General features: G+C 42.8%; 1 protein-coding gene across 1 annotated transcript in view; it reads left to right on the forward strand.

The window, feature by feature from the left end:
* The window catches only part of agbl1 (AGBL carboxypeptidase 1), a 174,828-nt gene that overhangs the window by 66,182 nt on the left and 93,163 nt on the right, over window positions 1-15,483 (forward strand). Inside the window, exons 9-11 of the mRNA XM_079273586.1 lie at window positions 965-1,130; window positions 2,078-2,136; window positions 12,147-12,263. Of these exons, the coding sequence (XP_079129712.1) occupies window positions 965-1,130; window positions 2,078-2,136; window positions 12,147-12,263 (342 nt within the window). The remainder of the gene's footprint in view (window positions 1-964; window positions 1,131-2,077; window positions 2,137-12,146; window positions 12,264-15,483) is intronic.

The raw sequence follows: 15,483 nt of genomic DNA on the forward strand, positions 1-15,483 counted from the left end.
GCGATGGGCCGATGTGCTCCCGATTTGTCTGTGCTATCCCTTCCTCCTTTTCGGTCTCCTCCGTCTCATCTTCCTCTGACTCTGGCTCGATTTCTTCTCCCGGTCTCTCCCCAACGCACCTCTCCGTTCCCCTCGCCTCCGATTCCTCTCTCTCTCTCTCTGTCCCTCTCCTCTTTTACGACCGATAGCTTCAGATGTCCCACCTGACAGTTTTTAAATTAAAATTACATTTTTTTTTTATATTTAATATTAATACACCATCAGACCGCCATTACACTTTTCCTCTCGCGCACCCCCTAGAGGCAGCTCGCGCACCCCCAGGCGTGCGCGCACCCCACTTTGGGAATCCCTGTGTTAAGGTAAATTAAAATGTATCATGATGTGTTCACATGTAATCTCCTAAAATATAGTGTTGGTGAGAAACTCTGTTAGTGCTCGTATAATGAGTTGACATTTGTGACAGGTATAATAGAGGAGAGCTGGGTTTCTTTAACCAGTGAGTGAAGCAAACAGTTATGTGTGCTATCCATTCAGTGCCCTTTTACCTCAAGATAATGGGGAGCTTACTGCTCCTCAAATAGAGTTAATAGGCACTGAATGAAGGACTTCTGTCCTTAATAAAGTGATGGGTTGGTCCTGTAATAAAAAGCCCTTTTTTCGTTAGAGGTTGAAATGGGCCAGGTTTAGTCTCTTCCCTCAGTATGAGAAACCTGATGCGACATACACTTCGATCTTTACACTGGTCAGAAAGTCAGACTTTTCCCTCCCTTGCTGACTCACAACAGGTTTTATTCATAAACATTTTCCCACAGTGCAACATGTGAATAAAGCATAATGGGTGGTTAGATCTCGTAGCACAAATGCTTGGAAATAGATTTGATGGACATCTTTCGGCACATTGTCGTTCCTGTTACAGCCCATTGATCTTCTATACATTCTGTGAACTGAGTTTGTCTCCCTGCAGACATGTTTGCTAAGTAAAGGCCTGGAGTCTCTGGTGGAGCCCTCTGTGCAGCTGATGAGAAAGTGTCTTCCTAAAACACCTCTTCCACTGACATCAGACCGGTCTGCATACACCTTCCTCATGCCCGGAAGACCGCATGCTGTCCCTGATATGGATGTGGAACCAGGTAATAGTATTCCCTTCACATCAACATTCAGCAGACGCACCTTTGATAGCAGTTCCTGACTCGGTGGATGATCAATATGACATACAGTACTTTTCATTTTGGGACATTTTAAGGTAAGCTGGTCACTATTGGAACCAGACAAGCTGACTGATCACTTTGGAACTGACAGTTAATTTGAAATAATGTCTGTTGTAAAAGTCTATTGTGTAAAAAGTTTTCGAAAGTTTTAAAATTCAAAAAGGTGCTAAACTACAAATTTGTAGCGTTGATGGAGGGATTGCCTCAACACGGCTCTCAACATGGCGACGGCCGAGTCCGCGGCTAGCAGCTAACATTGCTAACAGCACAAAAAGTGCAAACAAACGACAACCGTGCTGATAGAGGTAATAGTTAACCTGGGGGTAGAAACCAGAGGGTGGGTGCTATGCTTCGGCGCCGTGGGGACACTCAAATGCACATGCGGCCGAACCTGCTACAAGACAGTGTGACTTAATCCTCTGCTCAAGTTCCCATTACTCTGCTATATCTCTATGTTGGAAATATTTGGTTTGATGTTTGTTTAATGCTCTGGATTTCAAATTTAGCACCTTCAATGAAGTGCATTGCATTTCTTAGCCTGCTTTATTGTTTGGTTCAGCATTTGTATTTTTTATGTACTGTATTTTGGATGAAGTGTAGTCCAACATTTGTATTTGTGTTTGTCTTCGAGTCAGTTTAAAATCATTTTCATGAATCGATTGTTATGTGAATTTACAGATGTGAAGTCTTTAAAACTGTGAGTATGACATTGTTTTAATGTTTGGGTATCGTCCGTTTCCTCCCAATCTGAGTTCCCTGCAAAGTTTCACAGAGTTCACTTTACTGAATGTCGTGAGTGGACTTCCAAACGCACACACACACGTGTAGAACACTGACTCTGGCTGCTCTGTTTTCCCTGTTGCTTCCAGATGAGAACAGTGAGGAGAGTGATGATGAAGAGGCTGAAGACAACAAAGAGGCAGGCTTTGTAAGTGTGTGTAGCTCCTGTGTGGCCATGTGTTTCGGAGTTTGTGTTTTCACTTTCAGTAACCAAAGTCTATTGTGAGGGCCAGTATTGCTGTAGACAGTGGGGGAAAACAATACTGGTGTTTTACTCATTTAAAAGAAGGAAGGAGGTCAGGGTGGACAGGCGAGTCTAAAAACATCGGACTTTTACCCAAGAGACCGTGGATTCTGTCCTGTGTGAAACCCAGAAATCATCGTTGACTTATTTGTCACATAAGTTCGGAACTTAAAGCTACTGCGAAAAATTTCGCACCGCTCGTCAATGTCGCACTTTGTCCCAGGCAACCAATAAAATCCAGCAAGAGGCGGGCTTCACTTCTTAACCACTGTGAGGGAGGGTGATGGGAAAACCAAATTATACGGGATGATAAAAAAAAAGAGTAAGGCCGGTGATTACCAGAGAGGAGAGGAATGGTGGTAAGGCAGAGATGTAAGAGGGAGAGAAAGATGCAGAAACAGGACGGGATGGAGGAGGCTAATGAAAGGGAAAATAGGGGTGTAGGTGGCCTCAGTATGGAGAGTGTCTCGGGAGAAAGGAAGGGAGACGCGTTGTGGGGGGCAGCGGATGAAAGAAGAGGTATGGCAGATGGGAAAAAAGCCAAGAGAACAGAGGAGGATTTAAAATGAGGAAGCAGAATCTGAGGAGGCTGGAGGGGGGGGGAAGTGGAGAAGTGGAGCAGAGTGAGGCACAAGAGAGATGGATGTAACAATGGGGGAAGAGAAAGTGAAAAGAAATCAGAGGAGGTCAAAGCGGGAACTAGTCAGAGAAAAGAGCAGGAGAGCAGGATGACATCATATGTCGGGGAAGAAGCCTGACCTTTGATAAAACGTACTATTATCAAACATAAGCACCTGCATGAATAGTGTGGTTCCATGTAGATCCAGCAAATCAAATGTGTCCCGCCGTGTGTTATACTGCCCTACACGGTTAGAGTCACAGGGTTGTATTTCAAACTATTAAAAACGAGAAAAACACAGGAGGCATCGTCAGAAAACATTATGACGGTGTCATTTACTGTACAGCCTACTGAGGAGCAGACAGGGAGAATATTTACAACAAAAAAAGGTGAAAAGAATGTAAATAGCAGAAAAACAAAATACTGTACATAAAAGATTGACAAAATATTACAGTGACGCTTTGTAATAAAAGCATTAGTTAAGTATGCGTAAACACTTAAAGCTTTCTTCCGACATTAACACTCATTAGTATGCAATTCATGAACACAGTTATGAATGATTTTAGTCTTGATTAATAAACTATATATTCTATAATCTATAATGTGTTTCATGATTGTGTTTTCATACTTTATAAATGATGGATTCCCCCATTGTAAATTAAGTATTATATATATTACCAACCAATTATTCAGGAGTTGTCAATGATTAATAGGAGCATTTATGAAAGTAAATGATGCAGAAATAATTTAGATGCACATATGCATGCATTGATACATATACTGATTTAAATATGCACTAATGTTACTGTGTTAGTGGATGTTTTATAAACACATTAATACTGAAATTCATGATTGATTCAGGTAGTTATAGTTGTTAGTTAAGTATTTTGTGTGACCTCATCTAAAGTGAGGACTGTGTCTTACAAAGCGTTTACAAATGACATTGAAAGGCCAGCAGAGCCTTAAAACCTACTAAAGTCTCAGTTATCTTCTCAACAGAAGAAACGGTAACAATTTATAACACCTGCACGCTATCAAGCATTAGTGAAGTATGAGTAAACACTTAATTCATGATTAATAATGCATTGTTGCTACATTAATACTCATTCTTATATAATTACAAAAAGGAGTTCATCAATAACTCAGATATCCTTCGAAAAAATACAATCTATACGAAATCCGGAAATAAATGTTTTACTTTCTGTGTAACGCCTTTACTGACATCGGTAAATTCCTGAAGAGCTCTCTCCGTGTTTCTCTGTTAGTTGGTTAGGTGGCCAAGCCGACATGTTTTGTTTCCCAACCTCTGGTTCTTCTCTTCATGGTGGCGGATTACAGCCATGCGTAGCCGATGGTGCCAACCGCTGACCAAACTACACTCTAGCAGAGAGACAATTCGATGGTAACACGGCTACTGAAGCCATTTAATACACTGAAGAACTGCTCAGCAGTTGATGGGTTTGCAGAGGTGGTAAACCTCTACTGATTTATTGACCTCTTGCAAGTTAAACAGAATCAGAGACCGTTTATTGCCAAGGTATGTTGCACATAATTTGACATGACGGGTGGCGCATAACTATAATAATCAAGACAGTGCAAGAAATAGAAACAAAATAGAAATAAAAATTTACAATAGAACATAAAAGAATACAAAATAAAGTGCACAACAAACAGATAACAGTACTATAAACAAGTATGAAACTAAACATGTATCTTTCACCAAATGTTCCCCACACAGGTTCAGTTTTACGATCTCCATCCAGACGAGCGTTCCAACGCATATCACATGACCAGAGCTGATAATGTCCGCCGGACACGTTAGTTGACGCAAAGCGGTGGATTAATAGCTTCCCTTTAGTGCATGCAGTTAAACTGTGTGACAGATGCTAGCATAGACAACAAGGCCAGCAACACATGTAAATCCGTGTTGAATTAACCACTGAGTCAAGGCTGATGACGTTTGTTTTTTGCGGGAAAAGTGTCATGTGATAGGGGCGTGACGAATCAGGAAAGGACACGTCGTGACTGATGAGACCCGATCAAGGACAGCTAGTCTGGGCGACTGAGTCATCGTTTTCAAAGGTCTCCGGAGATTTCTAACTAGAATGGCTTCAGCTGCATTTTCCAAACGTCTCTGTTTTAGGGGTTCCAAAACGCCGAGGCAGTGTGGAGGCTAGGAGTCAGCATAGCACAAGTTATACATTTTAAAACAAACTTTACTGGTGTGGATGTAGCCTGTGTTGGGAACTAAAGGAGCGTGTTTGGGTTATCAGCATTTAAGAAACTGAATTCTTGACATCAATAGAATTATTGATGTATGTAACAATTATTAATGATTATTAATAAAAACGGGGCACCACCCTGCGAACAGGGACCAATAACCAAACGATAAAACTAAGTTTCATAATTAGTAGTCACTCATAATGTCAATAGTCTGCGTATGACTATACATTCAGTGACAGTGAAGGGTTAAGTTCGAGCACAGGCTACTACATACAGTCTTATCAAATACATATGCACAAGTAATCACAGACGACTGCTCCTTAAAGTATAACAGAGTTTATTAAATCAAAATAATAAATGATCAGATCAATTAATATTGCAACCAACAAACGTTATCATACAATTTTATATGCCTAAACTAAAGAATGATTAAAATGGATGAGGGTGTATGTCTGTGTGTGTGTGTGTATGTGTATGTGTATGTGTGTGTGTGGGTCTGTGGGTGAACAGGAAAGAGAGTCTTACAGCTACCGCTAAAAACTACAAAGATGGCGGCGTCGAGTGACGCGGGCCAAAAGGGGAGGGGCCTTAAGATACTACAGCTAAACTACCACCAGATGGCGGAGTCGAGTGACTCGGACAAAATGGCGGTGAGACTGCTGTATGTAATCACGTGTGCCGATGCAGCGCGTGTGTTGTGAGGCGATCGTTTCAACGGGGTTTCCCCAGGGGCAGAGATAAGAAAGAGAGAGCAAAGGTGGGGGTCATGAATCAAGCTTCTGCGTGCGGTCCGTGTTGCAGTGAGAATGGGGATCGCTGGCGTATCGTACACAACGTGCCGTTGTCGGTAGAACTGCCAGCAGTTATGTACGATAGCCGAGATTCCACACTTCACTCACAGAGCTGATTTAATGAGGAGAGAATACTACACGAAGTGTAGTAAAACAAATGAAAAGAAATCAAATAAATCCCAAGCAAACAGTCATAGTTAATACACGAATACAGCGGCGCTTCTCTCGTCCGCGAGGAGTTGCGCAATATCTCGATATCACGCGACAGTAACTTAAACACACAAAAACACGGGAATATCAACATATAAATGAATGACCTGAATTAAACTTACGTTAATTTAAGCTAAGCTATGCCCAGATGCCATGAACTCTTACTTTGAGATGCTTCGGAGCAAGGGAAGAGTGTTCGTGGAAGAGTTGTCCTGTTTCCTTGAGAGGAAGGGGGGGGGCTGCTTCTCAGCGCGGCGTTTGAGCTAGCGCTGTTTCGGTCCGTCGTGGCGTGAGCTCGCTCTGGAGCGAAACGCAGACGTGATCAATCCTCGGTCCAGGGAGGATGACCTAACTTCGGCTGAGACGACGTGGTCCGTAGGTCTCCCGGTAATGATCGGTCAGGAGAGGATTAGACGTCTTCCTGCCGGAGTGTGCGCAAAAAGAAAAAGGAGCAAAAAGCACTGAACGGATCGCTGAAGCAGACTCGTTATCGCGGGCTGTTTCGTCCAGCGAAATGGCTTGTCAGGATTTGATGAGGGTTGAGGGGCCGTCGCTTCCTCGTGGCCTCCGTCGTGCTGGAGGGGGGAGGAGAGGCCGATGTGTCTTCATGTGTCCAGGACGAAGGTCCGGGCGAAGAGAGCGTTTGCGTGCCTCCTGCTACCCCGGAGGGAATGTTGGAAAAAGCGTGGAGGTGGGGGAAGCAGACAGTTTTATAGAACAGCGGCTGAACCACAGGGGTCCTGGGCCTCTTGGCCTTCGGCCAATGAGATTGCAGCGGTTACCATGGTTTTTGGGGGGGGGGGGGATTCACACCCGAGTGTGAAATTCCTTTGCTCTCCTCAAACTAAAAATCAGGATGAAACCTTTGCTTGACAAAGTGAAGGCCTGATTCTCTTTGTCCACAGCACATATTGAAGCCATTTGGTCAGACCCCAACACCTGTATTTGCATGCCACTGTACAACCAAACTATGACAACAGGCATTCAATTATTAAAATTTTAATTAACATTAAAATAATACATTTTCCAACACACCTTTCCAAACACATGGGACATACAGTTATAATGACCCATGACCCACACGTTGAACAAGGTTTTTTCAAACAGTCCAGTTCTTCTCTGCGGAATCCACATCCTCTTTATAATGTACAGTGTGAGGTGCTAGATGTGGTTGGTAAACACAGGTTAGAAGCATCCGCAAAGTGGCACCAAACCTGGCAACCCTCCCTGTGAGGACAGAACTCAAAAAAGCCAGGAAGATGCACACAAGTCGGTTTTCAAACACAAGAGAGCTTTCTTGTGATTGGCTCACATGTTGTATTCGAAAACATAAAAACATTGTAATGTTGTCTGTGCCTTTGCTAGTAATGTCAGTGCTTTTGTTCAATATTGAGTCATGTATAACCAACATGTCACGACTGTAATTAGGCAGACTTCCGGAGTGACAATACCAGGGCGCCAACATGAGAGAGAGAGTGGAGGATGTTTGTGGAGTAATGTGTTGTAGGAGCTTTGTATAACTGATAAGGCATTTACTGCTCAGTGGACGGACACGGTTTACAGCACTCGGTGACTCAGTGACTAACGCTCCCCAGTGTGGCAGAACATGGTAGACAGGAAACGACAGTCTTTGCTTTCAACAGGAGACTGGCAATAACTATGGCAGCAGTGTTGCTAAGTGCCACCCACGGATACAGCTTGTCAGAAAGAACGGTTCTGTTTGTTTTCCCCCATGAAGTAACATTGGCATATCAGCAAACTCTTTGTCCGAAGGCTTATATTGTCACAGCTTCCAGAAAAGAAAAATAAATCTAAATGTAACTTGAGCTTGGTAAAAGTGATCAGGTTTGGCTTGACTCTTCAACTTAGTCTCCACGTTGACCGATGAGTGCTTATGTCAGGGGTTATGTTGAATCATTTCTTCTTCTTTATGTCATTTTTCCTTCTCATATCATGTGAAATGTGGGCCTTGACCAACAACACAATAGAATGGAGAGGTGACCTTTTGCTCCCGCTTCAACTTTATCGGTCGACTGTATGGGCGTCATCAGCCTCATAGATGGGTTTGAGGAGCTGTTTTCATCTGTTAATAGGGTTGTTCACTGATACAAATAGGAGACGAAGCTCACCACTAGGGGTTGATGTAATTCTGACGGGAGGAAAGGAGGAAGTCAGCTGATGCAGTACAAATAGCGAAAAAAGTCTGCGTAATGCGGAGGTCGGGGTGGATGCTGGGTCAAACAAACACAGGACTTTTACCCGTAGAACACCATTAGTTACCCGTGTGAAACCAACAGTCATCACTGACTTATTTTACTGCACCTTTGCTAATTTATGTACTTAACTAATGCCAAATTATGTACGTAACATAGCAATTTTGCTTATTTTAACCCAAACCACAATCTTTTCACAAAACTAACCAAGGAATTTCGTTGCCTAATCCGGTTTGTTTCAATTCACAACGTGAGTTCTTCTGTCCCTTTCACAATGTGGCAGTTGCGTTTGGGCCCATCTGAAGCATTAACAGGCTATAATCCTGTCAAACCACTGTACCAAGTAGAACATCGAAATGTCTTCTTTTGCGAAACAGTTTGCTTGGATAACATTTTAGTCGCAATCGATGCACAGGAGAGGGACTCTTTCAATAATATTTCTTAATATGAGACACTTGTCTCAGATAAAACTTACAGCTTCAATGCAAGAGACTTTCAACGTCTGATTTCTAGTATTTTTTAATTGATTGGTTTATTTCAGGGATTCCCAAAGTGGGGTACACAACCTAAAGTAAGTCAATGTTGACTTTTCAGTGGTTGCCAACAGGTTTACTGACAAGAGGAGAGGGTGAAACCACAGACTGTATATAAGAAGTGGACGTCATCATCGTGACGTCATCTATTGGTTTGTGAACCGTGAGAAATGACGTAGTGAGTTTCTCACCAACACTATATTTTAGGAGATTACATGTGAACACATCATGATACATTTTAATTTACCTTAACACAGGGATTCCCAAAGTGGGGTGCGCGCACGCCTGGGGGTGAGCGAGCTGCCTCTAGGGGGTGCGCGAGAGGAAAAGTGTAATGGCGGTCTGATGGTGTAATCATATTAAATATTTAAATAAAATGTAATTTTAATTTACAAATTTCACAAAATAAAAACATGAATTATAAAAATTCCCTTTGTCAGATTTAAAATGAAAAACGTACAACTTAATAAATGCACTTGAGCTCCTTCCGGCAGACTTGCCACCTGCCGCCAGTGGTACACACTAGCGAGCCTAGCTTGTGCAGCTAACGTCAGCTAACAGCGAACTTCATTCATTCAGCAACATTCATGCAAATATGCTAAACTGGCTGAAATCGGGGAAACTGTCAGGTGGGACATCTGAAGCTATCAGTCGTAAAAGAGGAGAGGGACAGAGAGAGAGAGAGGAATCGGAGGCGAGGGGAACAGAGAGGTGCGTTGGGGAGAGACCGGGAGAAGAAATCGAGCCAGAGTCAGAGGAAGATGAGACGGAGGAGACCGAAAAGGAGGAAGGGATAGCACAGACAAATCGGGAGCACATCGGCCCATCGCGGAGTCAAGGTGAAAAAAGAGGAAACGAGGGTGAGCATCAGACTGGGAAAACAAGAGGAAATATGATGAAAAGTATCTGTGTCTGGGCTTCACTTGGATTGGCAACGCAGATTGCCCAAAGCCACAGTGCGTGGTGTGCAGCGAGGTTCTGGCTAACAGTCTGAAGCTCTTATTTGCGTCGCCACCTGAACACAAAGCATGCCAGTGCAAGTCAAAAGCCCCTTACATTGTTTATATCGAAATTGGAGGAGTTACAAAACAGCCAAAAACAACTGGAGTCTCATTCATGTGTTGGGTCTATAAATGACGCACTACGGGCTTCATATCTGGTTACAGAATAGCGAGAAAGGGGCTACCGCACACAATCGCCGAAGACGTGAGCTTGCCAGCTGCCAGAGAGATGGTGGAATCTATGATTGGGGAGAAAGAAGCAAAAAAGTTGGACATGATCCCGGTGTCCAACAACACTGTGTCGCGCCGCATCGATGCTTTGTCCGAAGACATCCTGGCTACATTAGTCGCTCATTAATTGTAAATTAAATGTGATGCAATCTGCCTCTGAGCCTGTGCGTGTGTGCTCGCCATCCGTATTGCTCTTTAAAAGTGACGCCTTGTGTCACTGAAAGTTATTGAAACTTTGTTGCAGTGTTTCAGGGCGTTTTCACACCTTCAGTTCGTTTGCTTTGTTCTGATTCAGGGATTAATATGATACAATGTTGCAGTTGCCCCTTTGTTCGGTTTGTGTTCACACTGCAACATTTAACATCGGACTAAATATTGTAAACAAATGCCAAACTGTTCTCTCATTGGTCCGATTCATATGCGGCTATAAAGGCTTAAAAGGCTCTGTTGCTTCTTTTTTTTTTATTAAGGGGGGGGGGGGGTGCGCGAACCCGGTCGGGATGTAGAAGGGGGTGCGCGGCCTAAAAAGTTTGGGAACCGCTGGTTTATTTGATAAGGGACAGTGCACATTAATAAAAACATTTCTGTAAATGCGCCATAGTTAGCCAAAAGGCAATTTTTCATCCGTAGTCCCAAGAGGCAGATGTTACAAAATAAACCTAAAAACAGAATATAAGGTTATACATTATTGACGCTTTACAATGCGTGCACAAACAATTGAAAAAGTGAGAATATGAATATACGTAGTATCATCATTCAGGAGACTCTTATACATTGTCAAGTACTAACAAGACATGCAACACAGAGGCTCTCAAAGTCAACACACACAAAGCAAATACAAAATAGAAACATGCACGAAAGACAATATCATGCTGCAATTGTTAGACACTAAAAAACATCCATGTCAGAGGCACAAAACATAAAAGTATGCAGAGTATGTGAAATACATAAATCAGTCAGACACAGCTAAACAACAATAAAAGACAAGCATGAGGGTCAACCGGCAATTTCAAGACAGACAGACAGACAGGTGACAACAGACAGATCGAGGGAAGCTCAACACGGACAGAGGTGCAGTTACATTCTAGTGCTGACAGAGCTGGGTACTAACTAACCATTTCTTTAATTGAGCTTTAAATTAACTGTATGTTTGTAGTTCTCTAATGGTCGCTGGGATGGCGTTCCATTCTAGTACAGCTTGTACTGAGAATGCAGACTGACTGAAAGCACTTTTCCTGAGTGGGAGAATGCAATCCCCTCTTGCTGCACCTCTTGTGAGCCGATAACCAGTTGTTCTTATGATAACAAATAGTTTGAGCGGAGGAGAGGTCAAGCCATGTATAATCTTGTACATGAGACAGACATTCACATATAGTTTTGTGTGAACCTGAAATTTGATAGATTGAATTTGACCCGGTTACAGACCTTTTTCACCTGAGATTTGACTGATAATTTGGAATCAAAAAGTACTCTGAGATACTTGTAGTCAGGTACAACCTGTAGCCTCTCCCCAGATACAAAAACATCCGGCTCTACACTACCAGTTTGTAAAAAACATACACACTGTTTTGGAGACATTTAGTTGTAAACAGCATTGCTTTAACCATGCAGTTACATGAACCATGGAGTTAGTGAGTTAATTTGCAACCATGCAAGTAAATTACAGTGTTATCTGCATACATTTGGATGTTGGTGTCACAACATGCTGATGGAAGATCATTGATATATAAAGAGAACAGCAGTGGGCCCAGGACAGATCCTTGTGGGATGCCTGTGGACAAGTGAATGGCAGTAGATTGATAGTTCTGTATTTGGACATACTGTGATCTATTTAGCAAATACAATTCAATCAATTTAAGGGTACCTAAGGATAAATTGTAGCTGGGCAACTTGGACAAAAAAATACGATGATTAACAGTGTCAAATGCCTTCTTAAGATCAAGAAATACAACTCCAACAACACCCCCTTTGTCAAATAGAAATTAGATTTTTTCTGGAAAAGTATTTCAGATGTCTGCCTCCCTTTTCAACAACTTGTTCTGTGACTGAGTTTGCCTCTATCTGTTCTGACCCCTATGTGTCTCTCTGTCCAGGATGACGATTTGGAGACCGACCTGAGAAAACTTCGTCATCGCCCTGACCCAGACAGACCCAAAGAGCTGCTGCCACAGTACAACCGCCTCTGTCCTGAACTCTCACATGACTTCCAGGTACAAACGTGTGTGTGTGTACACTTGTGCATCTGTCTTTGTCTTTACACATTACATTCCACCACCGCATGATGCGCCGTTAGATCATTTCACCTATATTTCTGTGGGGTCACGTTGTTTGGTCAGTACTCCTTTTGCTTCTGAAAAAAGGCACCCCGAAGCATGTATAAGCAATACACCTGGCTTGCAAACAACTCCAATGTGAACACACCCGTATCCTTTTTGCACATTCAGAGAAACTGACTGAAGTATAAGGTGCGGGTTGGTCCACACAGAGCAATGTAGGTGTATGGGTCAAACCAAACATGAGATTCTTGTCCGGGAGACCTCTGTTAGTGTCTCGTGCAAAACTAGAAGTTTACGGTGAAATTTTGTCACATCAGTTGTTAGTGACCTTAGCGACTCGTAATTTGCTCGTTGCATTACTTGTTAGTAAGTCCAATTAACGTCAGTACCTTTCTTTTCCTAGACCAAACTAAGTGGTTTTGTTGCCCAAACCGAGTTAGTAGATTCATACTTCAGAGCGAAGTGCTTGAAAATGTGAAAAATTGAATAAGAGCTGAGGTGGGAGACGGAAGTAATTTCTTTTTTATATTTCTTTTTCAGAAAATTGACATGGCACTCAAATTGTACTGTCATCAGCAGGTCAGCGCTCTGCGTCTGCCTGGTGTTCAGCCCATGTTTGAGCTGTAACTCCCCGGGCAGACTGGAAAAACAGCTTCTTCCACCACAATTTTATCCTTTAGAAGAACAGTCACTTTGGAATGAGTTTAACATAAATTTCCTCCTAATGGGTACATCTCAGTTAACGTAACGGTCACCTTGTTTCCCACACAAAAATGCAGATGTTTAGCCGAACTTAGCACAAAGATTGGAAGCAGGACAAACTGATGCATGCACCTTACACAGGCTTCAGACCAGATTATACACGGTTTACAAAATACTGGAAATTTAGCTTATGTGAGGGGTAGAATCTTATTATGAAACGATGTATGTAACTAATAATTTGTTTTAGGTTGTGTAATGTTATTTTTATATCACTACCGTACTTCCCGGGCTATAGAGCGCACCTGTACATAGGCCGCACCGGCTGATTTTTAAAAGGAAAAAAGAATTTGTACATAGATAAGCCGCACTGGTCTAAGCCGCAGGTGTCCCCGTTGAACGGCACGATGCTTTTAACAGTACTAAAATTGTCTTCTTCTCTGAACATCATAACATGTCGCTAGCTTCTAAGCTAATTTTAACATTTCCGCCAATGGGGAAATGCTAACCGCGATTAGCATTTGCGAAAATTATATATCTTCGTACATCTTTTCATGCAGACATACTTACAGACTAAGGTCTCTCAAGGCTACCAAACGGAAGAAGTAAAACGAAGCAGCATGTCTTCTCATTAGAATCTAAAAGCAACGAGGCAATAACTGTTGTTGCTCGTAGCTCATAGCTTCTGAATACCGTAGCTGTTGTGCTAGCAGCTAGCAGAGCTACGAGCAACAACAGTTATTGCCTCGTTGCTTTTAGATTCTAATGAGAAGACACGCTGCTTCGTTTTACTTCTTCCGTTTGGTAGCCTTGAGAGTCCTTAGCCTGCAATGTAAGTATGTCTGCATGAAGCATGAAAAGATGTACGAAGATATATTATATTCGCTAATGATAATCGCGGTTAGCATTTCCCCATTGGCCGTAATGTTAAAATTAGCATAGAAGCTAGCGAGTCGGACATACCGGGTACCGACCGGTTCATGATGTGGTGTGTTCAAGGACCCAAATGCAGACTCAGGACAGCAGAGCTATATTGCAAACCAAGATGATTTATTTCGCTCACTCAAAAACACGCACACAAAAACACGCAGGATCGCTATTGATTGCTATCATCTTCGTCCTCCTGTGCACTAAAACCATTGAAGTCCTCTTCTTCAGTGTCGGAATTAAACAGCCTCAGAATTGCTTCGTTCGTGCTTGCAGTCCGTGTTTCGTCTGCACCCTCAGTGTCACTTTGCTCCCGAGGCAAATCCGCCCTTGAGCTTGCGCTGTCCTCATTGCGCTGTCCTCCTCATCTCACAGCAGTCCAGCCTTTCGGAACCCGTTGGTGATGGTGGATTCTTTCACACTGCTCCACGCTGTTAGGATCCACTGGCAGACTTGAGAAAAAGTTGCTCTTCTCATGCAGCGTGTCTACGTTGCTCATAGCTCTGAATAGCATTTACGGCTAACTGGCTTGGCCAGTTGCTGCTAGCACAACAGCTATTCAGAGCTATGAGCAACAACAGTTATTGCCTCATTGCTTTTCGTTTGGTAGCCGTGAGAGACCTTAGTCTGTAATGCAAGTATGACTGCATGAAAAGAAGTACGAAGATATATTATATATTCGCTAATGCTAATCGCGGTTAGCATTTCCCCATTGGCGGTAATGTTAAAATTAGCTTAGAAGCTAGCGAGTCGGACATGTACTGTTAAAAGCATCTTGCCGTTCAACCTTTTTTGTTAACAGTCCTAGTGAGAGGTAGGTCAAAGGTACTTCATCCATATTGTAGCGACCCTGTCAGTAACAGCTGGTAGCAGAGGGGTTGCTGGTAGCAACTGTTCTGTGTCGGGAGCTAGTAAATGTTGTGTTAGACCGGAACCGGAAGTTGCGGTTGTTGTTGTGGCGGAGAAAAGCTACGGAAAAATCCGTATATAAATCGCACCGGACTATAAGCCGACGCCTCAAAGCGTGGGGTAAAATGTAGCGCCTTATAGTCCGAAAAGTACGGTACATTAGAGGCATCATTATTTTTCTTCCATTCAATTACATTTATTTATTTAAATTCGGTCTTGAGGCACTTCTGTTTCAAAATGGATTCAAATATTTAAAAAAATAGCCACAAATAGCCACAGCCGTGTGTAATGGTCATGTGTAACGACAGCTGCACTGGTGTTGTTGGACAGATGAAACACAGCCGGTCGGTCAAATTACGGTATTGTCCGGTTGATGCCGCAAACGCACCGGAAATAAGAGTTGGTAAATGGTAGAAAGGAGCACAGAGGTCAGTTATGGTGGTTACTTTTGTTTTTATACCTGCCCACCATGGAGGCTGACATGGTGCCCCCCTTGAGTCAGAGCAGTTAGGAAGTTAAGCAGAGTGAGCAGCAATTATGCAGTGAGTTTGAGGACATTGCAACAAACAAACCCCATGACATTATTCGTTGGCGCCGAAGACGAACTGCAGTCTCGGCT

The sequence above is a fragment of the Melanostigma gelatinosum genome, assembly GCF_949748355.1.
Source record: "Melanostigma gelatinosum genome assembly, chromosome: 1".
NCBI classification, from domain to species: Eukaryota; Metazoa; Chordata; class Actinopteri; order Perciformes; family Zoarcidae; genus Melanostigma; species Melanostigma gelatinosum.